The following is a 22,460-nucleotide window of genomic DNA, read 5'->3' as shown; positions in this document are numbered from 1 at the left end:
GTCTATTGTCGAGAGAGGAGCATCATTCAGTATCTGTCATTGATTGTTCAGGCCTGGCAGTATGATGTGTCCTTAATGTGTCTCCTGAGACATTGTGGTTTGTGATTGGATATCATTTCCCACGCTTTACATGCAAATATTTAAATATGCACATATTTCCCTTCCTGAAGAACAAATGATGTTGTTTAGCCAGTCTTAGTGTAAAGCATAGTTTTGTTTTCTGGCGCTTTGTGCTGCCTTTTCCAGTCTCATACATCACTTAAAGCATTTTACACTTCCAGTCACCCATTTGTGCACACATTTGAGCTATTTTGGAGCAGTGTCTTGCCTGAGGCTACTTTGCCACGTTCGCCATGTTCTAATTTCAAACAGCTGTTGCAAAATACTATAATATTACTATATGCTAAATAGTATAAAAAAAACTATTATTGTTATGCTGTTGATTTGAATGTAGAATACTAAATGGCTGAGAGTGTATCATTTCCTATAAGGCAGCTTTTATCAGTCCTTATTAAATAAAAGCCCTTCAAAATAAATATATATATATATATGAAATATTTTCACAGTCCACAAACACACACACACACACACACACACAGAGTCATGTCTCAGTGACTGACTGAAGTGAACATTATATCATCTTACATTATTTTCATGGGAACTAACTGTAACCCTAACCTCGCCATTAGATTTAATTATTTTCGTTGCACTTGTTACCAAAGGAAAACTAGTTATCAGGACTAAAACAGATTTAGGTCCCCAACATGAGTAATATCACACACACACACACACACACACACACACACACACACACTCACACACTAAGGCCCAATCCCATTTCACCCCTTCTCTCTAACCTCTTAGCCCTACCCCTCCGTTTTGCATGTTTGTCAAGTCCAGTGACATTATTCACCTTTCATAGCCATGTTCAAAATCTGAGCATAAAGCAGGGGGAAACAGTGAAGCTGCATGGGGAATGTGTAAATGTTAGTAAAGGTTTATTGGTTAAATATCAGAGGGATGGAAACACTGAGCTTCCTGAGAAAAAGTCTCAAACCTGTGTGTTTCTGAAATTATCTGCTAAAACGTAATAATCACCAATTAAATGCCACCATGAGGTCAGTTGCTGTGAGTTCTGTTGCCTGAGTAGTGAATATGTTTGGTGTGTTTGATATCCAACCACTTTAAGCAGATAATCATCATCATCAATCATAAATAATGATGATAATCATCAAATTCAAATACTGGACTGTTGTGTTGCTGTTGCAGAGAGTTACCAGATGTATGTACCAGAGCTGGCTCCAGTTGGGAAGACAGTGGGCCGGATCAGAGCCAACGATGAGGACGAAGGGCAGAATGCGGAGATGACCTACAGCATCACAAATGCAGACGCAGCCTCCATCTTCTCCATCACCACTGATGCTGGAGGCAGAGAGGGAATCATTAATCTCAAGCAGGTATAGGAATCGGACATCACAACCCACACACTGATGCTTATAGAAGTTACAGGGCTGGTTACAGCACTGGGGCATGGTTCTATTTTCCTGATGTGGACAGCGATGCACATTTAAGCAGCTGTGTGTTAAAGTTGTACAACAAGGGTTTTCTGTATTTTAATTTGAGTGTTGAGTGTTGATCGTAATGCATCTGCAAAGTCTCCTTTGCATGATTGCTTATGCAGAGAAGGTTTTAAAGGTTTGACTTGCTGCGCTGTTACTGCTCATTTTTAAGAGAATACATGTTCTACTACTGCTACACTAACATTGCCAGCTATGTACTTGACAGTAGCTGAAACTTTGCAAATCAAAGATGCATTTAACAAGTGTCCATGACCACAACCTACTACTGTCAAACAATTTGACAGCAAGGAATCCGAGGTGCACACATGGCACTGTTTTCTATCTGATAAAAACAGAGGCTCACACTTTAAGGCTATAACAAGAAGAATTTGAACTTTGACAATAGTTGAAGCATCGATCGTTCCCTCAGCAGCAGTGTTCACATGAAGTGAGAGTCAGCTCACTCCCTCAGTCATGGAGTAAGGTTAAGCCTTACTACAGGTACAATATGTGTGCCTGCCAAAATGCATTGAAAATCTGTTTGTATTACAATTGTACATATTCACGATGAGCTTACAAACATTTTATATCGTATATATATCACATCTCACATTATAATATATCTCTTATTATTGGATCTGTAGTAATGTGAATTATAATAGTAGTTTAATGTGTGTATATCCTGCCCGTTAAGTACAGGTGATCTAGTTAATGATGTGGTTAGGGGGATTATTCTTGAATTTATTACTTACTTTGCTTCATTGGTGAATGACACTCTACCTACCAGTAGAGTCTATCTGCTGTGGGACAGAAAAACATTGGCACTCTTTATGCCTCTGTGGCGATGGCCAGCCAGAGGCATTATGTTTTTGGATTTTCTATCCATCTGTCCCATTCCCGAGAACGCATTATCAAGAATGCCTTCATGGAATTTCCTCAAATTTGGTTGAAATATTCATTTGTACTCAAGGATGAACTGTATCGATTTTGTTGGTCAAGGTCACAGTGGCCTCACAAAGTATGTTTTTGTTTTTCTTGAACATGATAGCTTGAGGAACTGTCTTCAGATCTGGTACACACTTTCACATGAAGTCGAAGATAAACTGATTCGATTTTGGTGCCTAGAGGTCAAAGATTAAGGTCACATGCCCTCGTGTTACTGTGTTTGTGTCTCCTCTCCTCTGTCTAAGGCATAGTGCATGTGGATGTTGTGTGATGAAGAGGGAAGTGCAAGAGCTTGGCCAAGGTTAAAGGCTTCACTCCCTAGACACCACAGATATGAGACTGTGTAAGCAGGCAATACTGTCTCCAGAACTAGAAAATACATTTACTTGTTTAGGAACTAGCAGACCAATAGACTAAATGATCTGTAGGAGTTTAAAGTGTGACCACAGGAGATGAGACTTCAGAATATGAGAGAGCATCATGCACAGTTGTGTGTATTGATGGATTCTGATTTTCTCCTTGGCCAAGCTTCAATAAATATTTCAGCATAAGACGTCACAGGGCTCCTGAACGCTTTCTTCACTGATGAGTTGACCATTGACCAACAGATTTTCCACAACACATACAGCCGCAGTGCGGTAATTCTCCACCCTTTTTATTTGCATTAGCAATCAGCTTGAGAAAACCAACGTGATGCATCACTTCTGTTGTTAGATTTAGAGTAGAGATGACTCTCAGCATGGTCCTGTATCCCAGCGCCAGTGAAGTTTTATGACGCATCTCCCTAAACATAAAGACATAAAACTAAATGGAAAAAATCTAATCTTCTGACAGTGTGCATCTTTTCATTTTTTTTTATCACTAATCAAAACTGTAGTAAGTTACTGTACAAAGCACCAACTACTCAGTAGATTGCATAACTCCTACAAGGCCCCTTATAAAACCACATTTAATTCACAGATCTCAAGTCTTATATGAATCTGCACCAAATTCCACACAAATATCAGCCCCCAAAACATGCCTGATATTTTTCATCCCCTCGTCCTGCTCTGCATCAATATTTTATGGGTTCTTTCTCGACCCATACCCCATTCTCCCACCAGTTTTTTATTATTCTGCTAACAACAAAACCAAGACAAAGACAGCCTCTTTGTTAGAAATAGAAAGAGAATTCTGAGTCACGTGGGCTGGGCGATTAGATTAAGGTGCAAGGGGCCTCAAAATTTTACACAATTCAAACAATTTACTACTTTTCAAAAACTACTGACTGGGCAGGAAATGAAATTTGAGAGCCTGGCATTTGTGGATTTGCGGAGACAGTTCTTTGAATGTGTCTGATTATCCTTGGTAGCTTTTGAACTATAACAAGAGGAGAAACTGTCCTGTGGATTTTCAGAGCCACATGTAAAAAGTGGTTTTCATTTTCTTTGTACTTGTTTTCCAGCTGTTCCAACTTGAGAACAGAGGAAGAAAAAAGGAAGAGTCCATAATTGTTTTCTCTTTCTCCCCACAGTTTAAGGTTTGCTTTGGCCAGTATGTTGAAATACTTTGTAACCTGTGAGCGTCAACTGTTTTATGAAAAGTTCTCTATAGATTTTTTTGTGGGGACTATAGCTGCAAAGAATGTCAAGTATTTTCAGTTACAAAAAAGGCATCAATCAGAGGACCAAAAGTAAAACTACTGTCTACAGAATAATGTTTGTTCACAGGACTTGTTATACTCTCATTATATGAGGGTTTTTTAAAAGCATATTATAACTCCCACTCAAAAAGCACCTGTTGGTCCTTAGATATGCTCTGCTTGTGCTCAATCTGTCATTTGCACTCAGATATTTTGTTGCTTGGGCATGCTAGCCTCAACTCACCTCCTCATGCTCACGTTGCTTCCGTGCGCACATTAAACGTCTGCTCTCAGATATATCCTTTGCTCTTGAATTGTTTCTTCTGTGCTTGGATTTCTTTGTGCAACAAGTCTGTCAAACCAAACCAGGAATGCCAGGAAGAGTAAAATTGTCCCAACCTCAATCTCCTGCTCCATGAAGGTGTTGTTTTTTTACCTTGAAGTACACTGACTGGAAGCCGGTGTAGTACTGAAGTGATAAACCCGGTTGCAAACCAAACTAAACAAGTCTTTACATGGCTGGTGTAGGCCTTGAGACAAGACTGGTTTGTGTAATTTCTACATTTAGTCTGTGAAATGTGTCCTCAGTGTGATTAATGTGTTTTCGGTTTCCCCTGCAGCCTCTGAACTATGAGAAGAGAAAAGTGCACACACTAAACATCGAAGGCTCCAACACACACCCAGACTCCCGCTTCTCCCACTTGGGACCATTTAAGGATTCCACATCGCTGCGGGTCATTGTGGGGGATGTGGATGAGCCTCCTGTCTTCTCCATGGATTACTACATTATGGATGTGTACGAAAACTCACCCGCTGGCACCCATGTCGGCACCGTAACTGCTGTGGACCCGGACAGCACCAACAGCGCTGTCAGGTAAAAGGAGACAGTCGGTGACGTGATGCGTGTGCAAGTGTTTTTGCGTGTGTATGTCTTGAATTATTTGGAGTTCAGGGGTCCCAACAAGAAAAGGGGCTTTAAGTGCCTAAGCTGTTGTCGGAGTGTATGACTCAAGCATGTTCAGCAAGTTCCCTGAAGTACTTTACCACTCTGTCAATACTCCATTTCTTGTCCCTTTTGGCACAGGACCAGGGGCCCAATGGGGTTTTCTCTCATCCCTTTTCCCTCAGTATCGGCAAGTAGAAGTGTGTTATGATAATTACCGTGGCTCAGTCTGTGCTAACACACAGGTGAACAATGGCTACGGGCCAAGCCAAACAATTCAGCCGTAGTTCTATGCTCCTCTCTCTTGTTGTAGCTACCAAACTGATACGGGTGTGCATTGTGCCTGATGTTATCTGGATTTGTAGCCTAGTGTTTTGGCACATGGGAGTTGGCCTGGGCAGGAGCGGCGGTTGTAAACACAGTTTTATTCCAGGGCCATCACATTGGAGTTGTTGACATCAGAGAGACTTTGTTCGAAAGGTCCCACGACAGGACTATTGTGCTGTCGTTGTAGATTGACTTGTCCAGTATCCTTAAAAAATGATATCCCCAATTTACAACCCATCCCAGTGCTCAGTGCCATTACAGGAAGTGTAGTGCCCTGTGTAAAGTAGACATATAACAATGTGAACTGTAAAGATGTGGAGATAAAGGTGATGGATGGGCATGTAGCGCTTCTTACTTTTATAACAGGTCTTTTCATAACCTTGAACTGGGTTTTAAGTTGTCTTACTGTAGCTAGTACCACTATCTTTCCTTACCATACTGTGGTTTAAATATCTTTTAACCAGGGATATGTCTGGTGTGGCAGGAAATGTAATCTGTAGAGGTAGCTGTAGCTACATTTTGATGAAAAATTGGTGAATTGTAAATGGCCTGCGTTTATACAGCACTTTTTCTCATCTCAGCAGCATCTCAAAGCACTTTACAGATCACATTCACCCGGTGCTTCTATATGATAATGTTTATAAGATATTGTTTGCAGTTTAGTAGTACTCACTCTCTCCAAGGTTATGTACAAACAAATTAATAGGTCATAATTGATTTAAAGATATCACATAAATTGCTGAAGAACATATGTTTACGCATGCTTGCAAACAAGCATTACTGTGATGCTTTCAGGCACCAACTTGAATAAGTTGGAAGTTGGTACTGCATAATTTCTTCCATTTTCCTTTCTTTTTCAGTTTTTAGTATTCCAACTTAGATTTTTTTTCTGAAGGTCTGTATGGAAGATATTTCTAAATGCTGCAGTATCCACAAGCCGACTGAAATGATATAACATTGTATAGCAGTTGGGAACAAAACATATCACCTCAACTGCTCATTGCATCCAGGATGTTAAAGGGAACTCATGATGAAAATCTTACTGTATCAACAGCTTTATAATTATTGGAAATAGGACTGGAAGATATGGTCAAAAAGTTTAATCTTACTTTATCAAGCTTTGGATTCATGCAGGGTCTTCCACACAGCTATGGACTGGAAGTACTTGTAACTTCAATAAAGAAGACACATCCACTGTAATCATCTTTCTCAGCAAGCAGCTTATCACGACCCATGCTTGCATTTTATGATCAGGCTACCTCTAGCGGCTGCAGTAATTATGGTGGGAACAAGGGAGGAAGTCAGGTCGGGAAAATATAAAGTGCAACAGTGTTAGGACGAGGGAGGATCTTTATAGGCACTACATCAGGAGCAGCTCCTCTGGGTCACATCACAATATAGACACAAACAACCTGTGTGTTCCTTCCTGCAGAAGTATCATGACTATGTATATAATATATAAATATATTTACAATAATACAGTATTCCTCTTGATTTGATTAACACCTGAATTACAATACATTTCTGATCAAAATATTATAGCAAATACTTTGGACTTTAGGGTGCGGAGGAAAGCATTTAGTGACATATTGCAGTGAAGATGCATATCGACACTAACTGAAACCCCTCAGTCCCCACTTCCATTTCGGGTGTTTTAAAACTGCAGTGGCCTAACATAAAAAGTGTGAAAGCCTTTTCATTGTGTGGTTTAAAAGGTAGCAGTAGAAAGTGAAGTGAATTAAACCATAACTCATTATCCTGTTTTTATAGCTAGACTTGATATATCATAATATTATATTACAGATTTCATTTAATGATAAATAGCATAAACTGTGCATACATTTCCACTGCTATTTCACAACTATACTAGTAACTTGTACCTCTCTGTGCATCAGCCTACACATCACACAGACCTCTCTCTCTCTCTCTCTCTCTCTCTCTCTCTCTCTCTCTGTCTCTATCTCCCACATACCACACAACTTACATTCTGAACTAACCCTTAAAGGTTCAGTGTGTAAGATTTAGGTGAACGGGATTGTTGGCAGAAATTTAATATAAAATAATCTTAGTGATGTTTTCACTAGTGTGTTTCATCTGAATTGTATTAATTGTTGTTTCTTTACCATAGAATGGGCCCTTTATATTTAAAAACTTTATATTTACATAGAGGGGGGTCCTCTCTGTGGAGGCCACCATTATTTTTTACTGTCGTCCAAACTGGACAAACTAAAACCTTTTGAGTTTTCATGACAACTGAAGTTCAACACAGGTTCTCTTTCATGTAATGAAGGGGAGGGTGAGGTGAGGAGTATTCAGCTGCAACATGTCACTAAATTCTACAAACTGAACCTTTAGAGAAGCTGCACTGTGTAGGAATATTCAGTGTCAAACTATTAAACTGCACTTTACACAGATGATGTATCCATGTCATTTTCTTTTTTACCCACTGCCCATATAGTTGTTACACATCTGTACATGTCTATATTACTGTGCAATATAATAACTGATTTCACAATGATGCACGCTGAGTAAAGGCAGCTTGACATGCTCACCGGTCTGAAGCAAGCAACTACAACACACATCACAGAGCCCGGGTTTGATCTTCAACATGTGCAAGGAAAAAAAATGCTGCTGTCCCTTCAGCTTGACAGACACCATACTATATGTGGTCACATCCACAACAATGGCACAAACAATAAGGAGCATCAGCTGGCTGTCAAGCTGGCTTCCAGAGACAACAGGCTGCTGCTGCCAAATATATATAAATGACCAAAGTCAGATCCTACATGGGACAGAAGGCTGTTTTGAGATCATCTACCCTAGCTGCCATGTTGGCATGCCGGTGGTATGTTGCATGTTGACCCTCAGGTGTTTCAGAGGCTCTAAAACAAGAACCAGTGATGTGAGGCTTTAACATCAAAAAGACAGGGCTTGGAACTTTAAACCTCCATCAATGTATTAGTGTTGATGACTTTCTTTGGACCTCTGTGTCCTACAAGGATCATGGGGCACTGTCTCCTGTATTATCTTATGATCGCAGAAATTGTGTATATAAAAACAAATATATATTAACGCACTGTCTTCTCTAACACAGGTACTTCATAGACAATGAAGAGGACAGACCTTTGTTTTTCACCATAGGGGTGAACAGCGGCATTATCAGGACTACTGGGGTTCTGGACCGGGAAGAAAGGGCATGGCATAACATCACGGTGATGGCTGCAGAAGTCGGTAGGTTCACAGCAACAGCAGACAACATCAAACTGTTTGTTTTCTCTGTATAACCATTTTCCAGCAGGACACCCATTTATTTCTCCCTCCAGCTTTCAAACAATGATCTCTCCATCAAGCTATTCATCCTTTCTTCACTGCATGTGTCCTTAAAGTGATTCCAACATGCCCTAAGTTGTTTGTCTGAGTGTGTTGCACTTTTTTGATGACATCTAACTTTTTTCTCCTATCAAGGTTAAACCTTTTTATTTTAGCTTGTTTTTGCAGGGGTTTCTGTTAAATGTAATGACAGAAATGGCAGATGAATGCCAGTGCAGCCTTTAGTCATTCTACTGTCACTTTTAAACACTTGCAATGGTCTATTTATGCCTGGTCCCTGCAGAAAATACAATTGGAATGCTTTAAGCATTAAATGGGAAAAAAAATCAAAGTAAAAGCCAGGGTAAAACTGAGATTTCACACAATGAACCATGTCATGGAGTATACCTATCACTTTCTTTCTTCTGCTTCTAAAGCTGTGAAGCCTAACATCAACATTTTTATTTTAGCAACAGATCAAATGGCTGTGTAATGTAAAAACCACTTGCTTAAAGTGACAACCGCTGTATGTGACAGCATTTAATTATCACCAATTCTGCATTTCCCCTCAGCTCTACATGTCAGAGGGACCGTCTCCATGGAAGTGTATAGAGACTTTCTGATATACTTCATAACAGCAGTGTCGTTTCAGTGATGCGATCAGGGCCATGCATACACAGATGCATGTTTATTTGATTATTAATAAAAAATTGTAAATTCTCACTATAACTACCTAACCAGTACCAACAGCAGCCAAAGTTAGCATCTAGCTGGTGAACGCAGGTGAGCTTTTAGCAACTTGTTGTGTGTCTGCTGAATGTACGTCAATGGGCATTATTTTTGATTATCGACCCATTAAAACCTATAACTCAGTTGTGGATTGGCTGAAAATTATACAATGGTGCAATTTTAAATATACCATATTTATTACTTTTGTTGTGACTCTTGAAACAAGCTCAAATGCTTTGGCGCGGCATCAATCCTTCAAATACCCATTAGTGATATGTGCACATGACTTTGAGTAATATAAGTGAGATAGGAAGATAAGACATTTGTGATGTTGATGCACAATTAGTTAAATGTCAATCTTTTAAACACTGTACCTGATAAACTAAAAATGCAGGAATCTAATTATGAGTAATATCTTTGAGAGTACATTAATGTTGTTATGTTCAAGGGAAATGCTCTTCCAACACTCAAGTCTCTCCTACGTCAAATATCAAGATTTTTGAAATTCGTAGAAATTATTTTATACCATTTGGAAAATCAACTCTCTCAAGTCAATGTTTTCTTCATCATTTTTAAGTTATTAATATTTTCTTCCCAGTTTCATTTCAGGAACTTTGTATGGGGAAAATGTGGGAGTCAGAAAAAATGTAAATGCAATTTCACAACACGCATTTGATAGTTTTACTAGCTGCTGTGGAAGGGTGGAGAAATCCAAAGTCAGACAGGAGAAATCTCTGTTACCATGCTAACAAGTTTGAAATCTGGGACAGAAAACAGATCTGCTAAAGCGGATTGGAGGGTGAGGATGTCTGGGGAGATCTGCAAGATATGGGCAGCGAGACCATGAAGGGGTTTGAATGTGTGGAGGAGAATGTTAAAGTCTGTCCATAGGTCACAGGGAGCCTGAGAAGGAATGTTTGTTAATGGATTTAAAAGCAGTAATGATTCAAGCTGCAGTTCTGTGTGAGTTTTTAGGGATGCCAGACAAGATGACATTACAGTTGAGACGTGACCGAAGTATTAACCAAGATTTCAGTGCCAGGCCAAGTGAGTGATGCTGAGAGTCTGGCATTTTTATGATATGATAACAACACACTTCTAAGACATTTTATTTAGGTAGGGAGGAAAGGAATGCACCCAGGATAACACCAAAGCTCTGTTTAAATGGGTATGGAATCATCCATGACAAGGGTGAAACATATTTTGTCATCCAAAATTGTCAGATACCCCCAGTGAAGTAATATGGGGGGAGAGTAGATGCTGCTTTAGCGGATGCAGATTTGGTATTTTTCTCTGTTGGTTTGCTTGATAAAGATCATTCTCATATTGCTTTTTCATTTGGGCATTCATATTTAGAGATGTGACAGAGCCTCTGTGCAACACCACAGAGATTGTGTCTGTGCTGAATGCATCTGAGGAATAGTCCATCAGTTCCTTCGTTTTGATCCTTCCCTCTCATCCTGCCAATTACCCTTTCTCCTACCCTTTAATGCACAATAGTGTGAGTAATGGAGTGAGCGGGGGCATGCATAAATGCCAGGTGGCTCAGTCACCCTGGTATTAATCTAAGGGCCAAGCCTCCCGTGCAGTAAGGACACCTACCGTATAGTTTAAGAATTTAAGATGTAACTTCATGTCTATCCTCAAGTGAACTAATGGGAATTCAGTCTTAGTTTAATATCTATCTTAATGGGAATAGAGGTTAGGACAGTGGTAAATTAAAAGCCAACACCTTTTTTCTCATATGACATGTTGGTGGCATGTCAAAAAAATGTCTTTGCTCTGTTTTTATTTTAAAGTCTTGCACAGCACCCTTTCTAAACCTGCTTGTTTTGAATGGGTTGTTTGCTTGGTCTGTGTTAATGCTCTTCAGAATAACTCCTTGTCATTAGTGAGCCAGTACTAACAGTTGTACAATATACTGGCACTCTTTTATTGCTTGTGTGTTGGATGTTGTGTGCAGAGCTTCATGAATGTTTTTTGTTGCAGAATAAGGTTATAACACTTTGTGTTTATCTTTCATAAAAGAAAAGCGAAATTGCTTTATTACTCCTCACATGTATGGCTTGTATGTATATTTGAATTAATTATTCAATTGGTAAAAATTTGCATGTGGGCAATTTCAGAAGTCTCTTCAGCAAGATCCAAGTTGACAACTTTTCCAAATAAAAGCTCTGTAATTCAATTTGTTGTGCTGTTACTCTGAAGACAACTTGCTAAAGATCTGAGTGAAACTTGCAATAAACCAATTTAAGTGTCATTTCCCATTATCCCTTTAAAATCTTCTGCACCATGCACTTGCACCATGGTGACTACTATAAGAGTTAAGGTTTTTATGAGTAGAATATCTGTGTGTGTAACAAGCACAGTGTAGTGGACCTATGTTGTGTACCCCCCTAGGTGCATATTACCATCTAGATATTATTACCATCTTGATAATGAGACCTTAAAATAACAGTGACTTCTGACCAGGTTATTGTTGGTCAGTCATGCACTTTTCACTGCCTCCAGGCAGTACTGTGCCCGTGAGCCCTGACCACACCTCATTTAAAGATCAGATGCATCAGCCCTCAGATGCGCACAAAAGCCTATCCCTAGCAATTTAAACCGTGTGGTCACTGGACGGAAAAGGAGATTGTGTAGGTCTGAAACAAGCACAGACAGTTGTGTTTTGATTATTTATTCTAATAGTTTCATTATTTAAAGGACGGAAAAAGGTTTTTCGGCAACTTTCTAAATCCATTGTTTGATTGACAGCAGCTGCGAGGGGTGTATCAGTGTCTCTGTTTGATTGACAGTAACTGCAGGGTCATCTGTGTTTGACAGCAGCTGGAGAGGCGTGTGTGCGTTCAAAAGACAACAGCAGGGAACAATGGACAAACATTTTGTGGCAATGTGGCTACCTCAGTTAGTGCACATTGTGCACACTGGAGTTGTGTCTAAATTCTGTCCGAGTGGTGCCGTCACAAATCAAACCCGGCTGTTCATTATCACAACGCGTGAAATTTATTGTCGTTCGCCAAAATTTCTACTGGCTGCTTTGCTCACTTGACATGAAAATGTATGTTTGAATTTCTTGTGTGTAGCCCTCTTTCACATGACATGATTCTTATCTGCCACTGAATCCTTTTTCTCTCTTTTATGCTGCCATTTTCACAAATTTGAAATCACATTGAAAATACCATGGTTGTCCTTTCTCTTCTGTTATGTAGCCAAGATGGCCACTGTTGAGGATGAGAATCAGCAGCATTCCGTTTTGGACCATTCTGAGTGCACCATCCGGTTCCTGCATGTTGTCATTGAGCACACTATAGCGTGTTGTTGGTGTAAGAGTTTACAATGGGCTAGTTTTTAATCATCTGTGTGATTTAGGTCTTATATTTGAATGAATTATATAGTGATCTGAATGTCTTCAGAGTGTTTCTGCCCTTCTCAAAGTGGCATGCTCTGTTCCCATGGTAGCCTCAAACAGTGGTGTCCTACTCCGCTCTGACTGATCCAGCCTGAGTGATGAACGTGTTTGTGTCTGTATTGTTGAGCCTTGTTCTGCTTTGTGATGGGACTTTGACAATGCCTGACAAAGATCTCTGATAGATCAAAAATGTTGCTGGATTGAAATTTTTGGGAGCGATTAGAACATTGTGCTGATTTTTTGACTGATTCTTTCTTTTAGTTTTGTTTCAGACGTTTGTGCTCTACACCATGTTTGTCTTTGTTGGTTAATAGAGGAAATTAGACAGGACAGACAGGTGAGGCAAAAACACATTTTTCTTCACATTTCTTTATTTTGATTTTGGGTTGGTGATAAAGGGTCAGAGCAGAAACTTTGTACCTGAAAAGAGACTTCCTTTCCTTTCCATCAAACACTTCTCAGCTACCAGAACCCAATTCAGGACAGCTATTGGCTCTGGCTGAGAAGATGGGACAAGGCATAGAGAAGCAAGTAACCCTTGTAGTAGGTCGACAGCATATGAGGGACGTGTCCGTCTTCACTGCCCTGCCACAAGGACAAGGGCCGAAACATCTAATAGTAATTGTCCCCAGCCAATGACCCTGCAGCTCACAAAGCAGGCGCAGAGACCACAGGATGAACACTAACCTGTACAAATTCTGATGTTAACATATATATAATATTATAGATGTATAAACAAGCACAACAATCCATTACTAGGTAACCACAACATATAAGTTTAACAATCTCCCATAACAACAACATAAGACAAAGATGTATTCATGATATTAGTGTTTTGTTATTGGTATTAAATGGACAAAAATAAAATCTTACTTCATTGTAGAAATATCTGTTAATAGCTTCTCCCCTCCATGCACACTGAAGACACATGGGTTGATTACAGTAAGTAGAGACTAATATAGGCATAATGTGTATGTGTTAATTTTTTCTTTACACCTGTGGATCTCCCCTGCTCTCATCATTAACATCAGCACACATTTACATATGTGCTTTGCAGTGGTTTATAGCAGAGAGGAGTAAAGGTCAACTTCACTGCGTTTGTAGTTGAGACCGGATAAAAAAGTTCAGCCCTCTTGTGAATTAAGCTGAGAGAAGCGAGAGATTTTTCAAGATGCGGTATCTGACCTTCGCCCCTGCCTATTACCTCGGGTCTGATCAGAAAGTGCCGTTCTTGCAGTGGCGAGCTGCTCCCAAGATAACACTACACAAGCCCTCTCTAATGGGATGAGCTGAGAGGCACCCAGAAGTAAAGCACAGAGGTTGAGAGAGGATTTAGACGAGGAGAGATCACAGCGAGGGAAGAGATGAGGAGATAAGGACAGAGTATGAAACAAGATGTCAGGTTTGCACTTTAAAGTTGGCTTTCCAAGAACTGCATGTATAACCACTTAGTGTCTAAAGGGAGTATGAGAGAAGAGAAAACTCTTTACATCTAATTTCTTTACAGTAAAGCCGTTTTAGACCCGACCTCTGGGTAAAATCCGAAAAATCGCCTATAGAGCTTAGCCAGAGTTAGGATTTCACAAGAGATGGAGCAGCAAGGTGGATTTCTATAGACTTTATACCAGGAGTCCAGACGGATAAAGTCCGTAGGAAAATATCAAGCGTCTCACTTGGATATTTGCATTCACATTTCCACACCCTCTGGAGAAAATACGTAAGGAACTGCAGAGTCTAGTGCATGTCTGAAAGGAGCACAAGAGTTTTGATTCTTGCACTGTGAATCTGCCCTTTATCAAACCTAAATGAATCCTTTAAGTAGTAATAAATCACATACAGCAATTTCAAATCACATTAAAGAATCGTAGAATGAGTGTCCATATAAAGAACACATTATAGATCAACATCACCACTTTTCAGTAGCAAGTACGTTTTAAAGGAAATGGAATGTTGGCAGAATCAATTAATCTTAATGCAATAGATTTGTCAAAGTGTCTGTTAATTCATGATACTGAATGCATCAGTAACATACTCAGTTTGATTATTGTTTGGTCACACTGTCTTCAGAAAAGCCACAATCTTACCACTGAGTTTTTCTTATTTAACCCTTACTACAGATGTCACTGTGGATATGAACCCCCTCTGCATTGTCACAATACTCCACATTTTTACACCCTCCATCTACCACAACCACTTCCACTGGACTCTCATTGAAGTGGGAAAACAAAATGAGTATCTAGTATATGAGGGTGATTATAGGAGACAGGGTTGAGAAGACTGTGTGGCTATGTTGAAAACACTGGTGGTTAGGATGAGCACCAGGTTTCATAGAGATATATAGCTGAATGTTCGTTTGCCATAAATCTACACCCACTTGTAAACATACCATTGTTTACTAATGTACTTGTCAAGCTACCAAAGGTTTTGTGTATTTTTGCCGCTTGAAATGGAATAATTAATTAACCGGATAAGGTAACTGGTTTTCACTTAATGATAAGTCATAGAGCATTGCTTATGTTTTTATATTGGGCTAGGGAATAATTAGTGGCGTAGAAAATGTGCCTCCATGTAAGTATGGTGATAAATGGCACAACAATTTCACTGTATTGCATATATTGTAGGGTTTTACAGATAATTGTCAGGACTGAAGACATCCAGCTTGAACAGCGTAAATCTCATAGAAAAGACTGGGATGTCTGTCATTGTACCCAGGGCCCGAAAAACTGATTAATTCATGTGGATCAAACCGAATGTCGGCTCGACCCACTGAGAAAACAAAAGAACACAAATTCTGACGTCACCCAGTAGTTCTATTTAGGTTTGCTGTCTAGGCTGCATTTCCGCTTTAAGAATGTTATGCCTACACTCTCCAGAGATAATGACGGAATTAAATCTGTGGAGGATTCGATTAGGGTAAAGAAATTCTAACTATCAAATGTCCCCTTCATTTGACATTATAGTCGTGGTGGCAGCGTATTATTATCAAACGTATTATTCCACTGTGTGTCATCTCCTTCTGGTCAGCAGTGTGTGAGATATTGAATGTGACAGATGGCTGAACAAACAAATGGAAGTTACAGACCCCACCCATTGCAATGAGATATGAAACATCACAATGGAAATGGAAGAGAAAATTGACAGATGAGATCTTGATGATGTGACAGTGAAATTGCCGGTGCGAAACTTGTGGTGCTTGCGCAATCAACACGTGTGAACACAACCCGTTCACCCGTTCTCCTTCATAGAAGTGGGGGACTGAAGTCACTACAGTTGACATGCTGGTCAGTTGTGGGTCCATAAGACCATCCACAGGTGCTTAGGGTTCTTTAAGAGCGCCATCTGAATAACTCCCATTTTCTTCACTTGAGACCAACCAGTTTGATCACTTCCTGGCTCAGGTCAGGGCCAGGACCTGTTTCTGGTTAGGTTCCTTCTCAATGCTGATTGGCTTTCAGCCTGAAAAATCTGCGTCATATGATGTCCGGAAAGTTTCAGGACATCATATGACGCAGATTTTTCACCCGAGCGAGTGAAGCAAACCTTCACCTTCCATTCACTTGCAATCAGTGAGAGTGAGGAGGCGATTCAAACATTTGTTGCGTGTGGCGAGGCAAATCGCAGCATGCCTTCATGAGGAGTCCAACTTTGGTGAGCTTTGACCTGCGATATGTGTGGCCATGACCTAACCGAATTTCACGTCCATCAAGTCTTTGCATTGACTTCGTATGTAATCTCGTGTGCTATAAGTTTGGTGTGAACCCACCATCAGGCTTTTCCTTTTGCTTATAATACAGTTTATTATATAGTTATTATTATTATTATTATAGTGATCTACTACAAGACTATGATATTGTGATCTATTATCTATTATTAGTATTATATTGGTACCATGATTCTGGTCGTGAATTATGAAAAACTATTGTAACTAAATCACAAATGGAATTATTTGCCCGAGTAGTACTTTTTTTTAAATTAATTTTTATTTAGCTATCAACTTAGAGATGTCCATCAAATAAATATAAGGAATCCCCGTTCGTCTGTCACAGTATCATAGTGGAGAACATTGTCATTTTCACTGTAATTTCTATGTTACTTTGTGTGCATTTAAGAGCAAATTAATGAAATGTCAGTCTTTTACATAGAACATAAATGCACTGTGAACAGCCTGGACTATTTTAGTCTCTATATTCTATTTTGACCCAGTGATGACTCATGTGCTGATGAGGGTTCATTTCCTTTAGAATACTTACACTCTGACAAATTATTCATTATCTGCGAAACATAAAACATTATTACTTTTAAATTACACTCACTCTGCTAATTGAATATGAGGGAATGAAAGATGAGTGAAGAGTAAATGCAGAATACAATAATACATTTAAATAAACATGACCTGATGTAACTGAGGTGGGAACTCTTTATGTTGCATTGTATTATAGGAGACAGTTTCAAAGGTTCTCATTCATTCTCATTCCTGCCAATGTTTTACCATGATTTCACAGTTCTAAGTATCACTCCAAGAACTGCAGAAGCAGCGAAAAGGTAGCGAAGGAGACAGGTTGGCATGGATGTAAAACATGTTCACACAAAAACCTTGACAATATATTTAACACTTTTCTTAAGGCTGCTGCACACTAGAGGATAACCAAGCCGGTTTACAATCTCAGACGTTTTTGATATTTCTGAGAATCAGCTCAGGCAGATGACCGGGAAGCACTGCAAACTGGATGTTGCAGACTTGTACAGCTGTAGGGGAGTTTAGTCTCTTTTTAGGGGTGCTCAAGCACATCTAAAATTACTCTCAGCACCCATACAAATACAATAATGTAGCCAGTAATTTAAATGACTACATAGGTATATTTTGACCTGCATTTCAGGTGTTTGGGGTTCTTGTCAGTCCATCTTTGGGTTTTATATATATTGAATTAATACATTGCTCTTGTTGGGATTTAATTTCACTTAACAAGTCAAAATTGTCATCTTCCATTCGGCTGTCTCTCCACTGCCACCAGAGAGAGGCTACCTGGATCTAAATGACATCATGAAATTAAACAAGTGCACATATAATCACATTGTGGGAAAGTTAGAAACGTATAAAGTCTGGTTCTAGTTGCATGGTGTGAATTTACATCTATAAATCTGTCAATCGTGTAAAAGAACGTTTGCTGTAACTAGCATTAGCCCCTAATCTCAATGTCAGCTGTGTTGGTCAGTCAGAATTTAACAATGGTCAGCAGACAACTTGAGTGATGCATCTAATTATTTCAATTAAGTTACCCCAATGTGTCTCTTTTTTATGATTTATTTTAAATACTTTAATGAACATTACACCGAAGCATTAGAACTCTAAACATCTGTCTGTTTTGGTTGCCACATGAACTTGCTACGGCAGTACAGATGTTAGCTGTTGTAAAAACCTTTTTTTTTTCATTTATACAACCCTGAAGAAAGGTGTTCCCTAGGTTGATATCCTAATCTTCTTTTTTCAGGACAACAGCCAGGTTCAGGGGAGTGAATTCAAAGTAATGTTACCTGACTGCATTGAGCAAAGTACCCAATATTAGAACGCAGAAGATTGACGTATTATAAATGCTTTGGTTGTTATGTTTGCCATTTGGTCGACAGCACAGAGGAATAGAGGATGATAGAGATAGAAAGAGAAAGAGCAGGATGGACAGAGAGAGAGAGAGAGCAAGAACCAGGTGAGAAAGTGGTTGTCAATATTTTTTCGATTTCCCTACAATATGGTTATATACATTCTTTATAGTGGACATCACAATGATTTTACAATACTAAGCAGTGTAATGACATACTGTCAGCAAATGTGGATTCTACCCTTCACTTGTTCTGTATATTTAGGTTTATTTATTTTATTTATGTTCTGGCCGAATCTTTAAGATCATACTCTAAAACAATCTGTTAAATCTGTCTGTGGAGGTGAGGGGGCTGGGAGAGCACTTTCACCTGCACCAGAGGATCACCAGGCAGCTGAGAGCTGTTAGCTGATTGATCCTCAGGTTTAAAAGGCAGCAGCAGAGCTTCCTCAGAGGAACAGTCACAGAGAGTCACTCAGAACTGAGACACACAGAAGACCCCAGAGACATGAGAGACATTGGGCTGCAAAGCCAGACCCCAGCAGGAAGTGCTGGGACTTTATGTTGAGTCTGATTTATGTTTGATCGTTTGATTTATGTTGTAAAGTAACAGAACCGTCTCTGGCTGTGTGTGAAGGACCCTATGGCTTGGTCTATTGCAACACTGTCATTGACCACCATGTCTGTGGTCTGCAAGTTTTTTTAAATCAGTCAAGAGTTGAAAATTCTCTTGTGTGCAGCAGCACTAAGACCTAAATAATGTCTAACAGACAGTGGTTGTTTTTGAAAAATAATACATTATTGCACATTTATTAATGGCAGTGGATTGGGGAGTATTGCGGCCATAAAGTGGGTGAATGGGTCGTCAAGGAGCTAGAGGTTGGCAGTTCGATGCTTGTATCCCCCATTCATAATGCCTACGTGTCTTTATGCAAGATACTGAACTCCAAATTGCCCCAATATCTGTGCTGGCAGTGTGTGAGTGATGTGTGATAGAGGGCTGCACATACATTAGATGCACTGTGTCTGTGAATGGCAAAACTTTATAGCAAAGGACTATATAATCACTGACCACTTACCATTTACAATACCCTCAGCTTAAAGTGCTTTATAATTACAAACCATTTACAGTAAGATCAGCTGTCTCGGAAAATATCTTGAAATATAATGAATTTCCCACTGAGAATAAAGTTAAGAGGGAGAGCGACCAGCAGCACATCCATGGTCTGTAGTTAGGTTTAGACGACACATTTAGATGAAGAATAATTTCTATACGTATTATACGTACATTCTCAGTAAATCTGTCATGTCAGCCCTGCAGACCATACGTACAACTTGTTTTTGTAGAGGACATTAACTGATTAAAAGAGAGACACTGTGGGGCATAGAGGGGTGGAGTGGATCACCGTTCTGTTAGCAGCTCTACAAAGCAAAGTGTAAGATTTTTTGGTTCAATATTAAACTGTCCGCCATGGTGTGATGATAAACTGAGATGTTGTATAAAATCGATCTTCATGGTCCAAAGATAACCAAGTGTTTGTACTCAATATCCCTTAATTAATCATAGATGTGTTTTGGGTGTAACGTGCAATACACCAAGCCATCTACCTTTCCTTTTAAAAGACTTGTTTACATACCTGTGTATTGGCACAATTGATCAAATTCATTTCAATCCTCATTTGTGCTGTTTGTCCCTATTTTGATAATGTGCCTCGTCATAACAGTGAAATACTGTGTCAATGACTTCATATCAGGTTTTTGTTGGTGTAAAGTGCAAACACTTTCCATTGCCTCAAGAGAACAATGCATCAACAGCGCACCTGCCCACATCTCATTTTAAAACCAACATCCCCATTGGTCCTCGGGTACAAGTGCATTCTGTGCTGACCAGGAAATGGATGAATGTGTCAGTCTGAAACCAGCAAAGACACTTGCATCACCCTCGGCACCACATTGGCCCAAATGTAAGTTGAAGTTCCTCCAGGGTTCTCTACTGCAGAGTTTTTGTTTTTCATCTTGACTGATGGTCTACATCATGTCCTCTACATGGGTTTAGTCACTGGTCCTTTGTGTGGAAACAATCTATTATTTGTCGGGACAGAAAACCTCGGCATTGGCACACACTGGGGTGAGGGAGCCTTTCAGTAGCAGGCTACAAACAATCAAATTCAGAGTAGAACTGACATATTGGCCTGTGTGTAAGGGAATCTAAAAAACATTCGAAATAGTTCCCAGTATTTTCCACCCTACGACCAAGCCCCCATCCAGCCTTTGATTAATTTGGCCACCTTTGTTAGGAGACATAAATGTTAGATACATACATTTTAAACACTGAAACCACAGGGCCTCATGATTAATGAATCACCAACATAGAGTCTTTGCCATCTGTTCTTTCTCATTTTTCTCCGTTTTATGGTGTTTTATGTTTTTATAGGTGAGACCCTTTTCAGTAATTATGTATCACCTCGTCCACATCGGGATTTACTCCAAACTTTGTGTGCTCTGAAAATCTGTGGTCTTTGTTAAGTGATACATATGATTATAGCCTACTGTACATTATGGTAATGGTATGGCCTTTGAGCACCAGAAGAGCTCCAGGTAGAGGATTATATAATGAGCTCATTGACTCAATGAAAACCTTCAGACATTTCTTTTTTACTTACATCATGTTTGTTGCTGCCTTTTTAGTCAAATGAGTCTTTATTTCATGCAGTGAAACCTTTATTCTTAAATGTTACCAAAATGTTCTTACATTTGTATGACAGGAAACAAATTTCTCTTTTCTCTCATCTGTCAGTCATTTTTCTCTTAATTAAAGAAATAGAAACATTTATAAATATAGAGATGTGAATTTATGCACAACAGAAACAAAGATATACTTCTCTTGGTGAGAGTTATGTAAGTCTGGTTTATGTTAATAATCTCATTGACCTTAATCTGTATGAAAACGGTGTAATACAGCTGGTGTCTGTTCATATCCCATTGTTAATATACAGTGTGTGAATCAGTAGAACAAGAAAGATCTACTTTAAAACACATCAGGGAAAATGACCTGACAAAAATAGAAGTACAGAACACTATCTTTATTATGGACAGCTCAAATAGAAAAACTGCACCATTACTCCCATTGTCAATAGGAGACAAACATGTCCTTTCTTTGGCACTACAGACGTGACTCAGCAGCTCACGCCTGTTTCTTGTGTTCATTTTCAGATAACCCACGTATGGTGAGTCATGTCCCCGTCACAATCCAGGTCCTGGATGTCAATGACAACGTTCCATCCATCTCTGGAGGCAACAATGCCGTCATAGTGTGTACGAGCACCAAGAATGGACAGGTACGTTGGAGGAGGTGATTGGTTTGCTAACAACACTGATCAAGTCAGTTTCTTAAAATCTGATCATTAGCAAGAAGAAAACATTTGATGTTATTTTTAATGCTTTGAGAAGCTGCTTATGTGAGTGAACAGGAATTCACATCTTTTTTGTCTGAATTGTAACATCGACTGTGGGGTGAGTAGGACAAATTCGCAACCTCACTGGAGGCAAAAGTCCCAGGGGACATCTGTAGTGCACATCATCTCTACCATGATGTTCCACTTCAATAGCACCTCACAGCTTAATAAAAGCATAACACGTATTACATAAGAGAGTGTGTGGTGTGACCCTGAAGTCTTGGGAGTTGTGTGGCATGATTTTTTTTTTTTTTCTCTTTCACTTTAAGGGCCAATCTGCCCATCTGGCTCACCAGGTGACATGTTTTTCAGGCTCATCTTCATGATGCTGTGACTGTGGCCTGTATGGGTCCAGATGTAGTTATACCTTAAAGACTCTGAGAAGATGAAACGCTATCACCAAACAGCAGAAGTCATGCTGTGGCTTGTGCTAAATAAGGGGGCATGCACAGCCACGCCGCCATCAAACAAGTCACCGTGCAGCGATATTTTCCACACAGAGCTACATCAGCTCAGCTTGTTGTGCAGCAGTGCTGGGGTCATTAGTTAGATACCATTATGTATGT

General features: G+C 39.5%; 1 protein-coding gene across 3 annotated transcripts in view; it reads left to right on the top strand.

Annotated features, from left to right (window-relative positions):
* LOC109638312 (cadherin-18-like) overlaps window positions 1-22,460 on the top strand; it is a 139,816-nt gene that overhangs the window by 95,704 nt on the left and 21,652 nt on the right. For all 3 annotated transcript variants that reach the window (XM_069511608.1, XM_069511610.1, XM_069511609.1), the window contains exons 6-9: window positions 1,270-1,457; window positions 4,746-4,999; window positions 8,490-8,626; window positions 21,653-21,777. In XM_069511608.1, the coding sequence (XP_069367709.1) occupies window positions 1,270-1,457; window positions 4,746-4,999; window positions 8,490-8,626; window positions 21,653-21,777 (704 nt within the window). The remainder of the gene's footprint in view (window positions 1-1,269; window positions 1,458-4,745; window positions 5,000-8,489; window positions 8,627-21,652; window positions 21,778-22,460) is intronic.

Source organism: Paralichthys olivaceus, chromosome 16 (genome assembly GCF_024713975.1).
Source record: "Paralichthys olivaceus isolate ysfri-2021 chromosome 16, ASM2471397v2, whole genome shotgun sequence".
NCBI lineage: Eukaryota > Metazoa > Chordata > Actinopteri > Pleuronectiformes > Paralichthyidae > Paralichthys > Paralichthys olivaceus.
The sequence above is the reverse complement of the archived record's forward strand: the minus strand, read 5'-3'. Positions and strand labels throughout refer to the sequence as shown.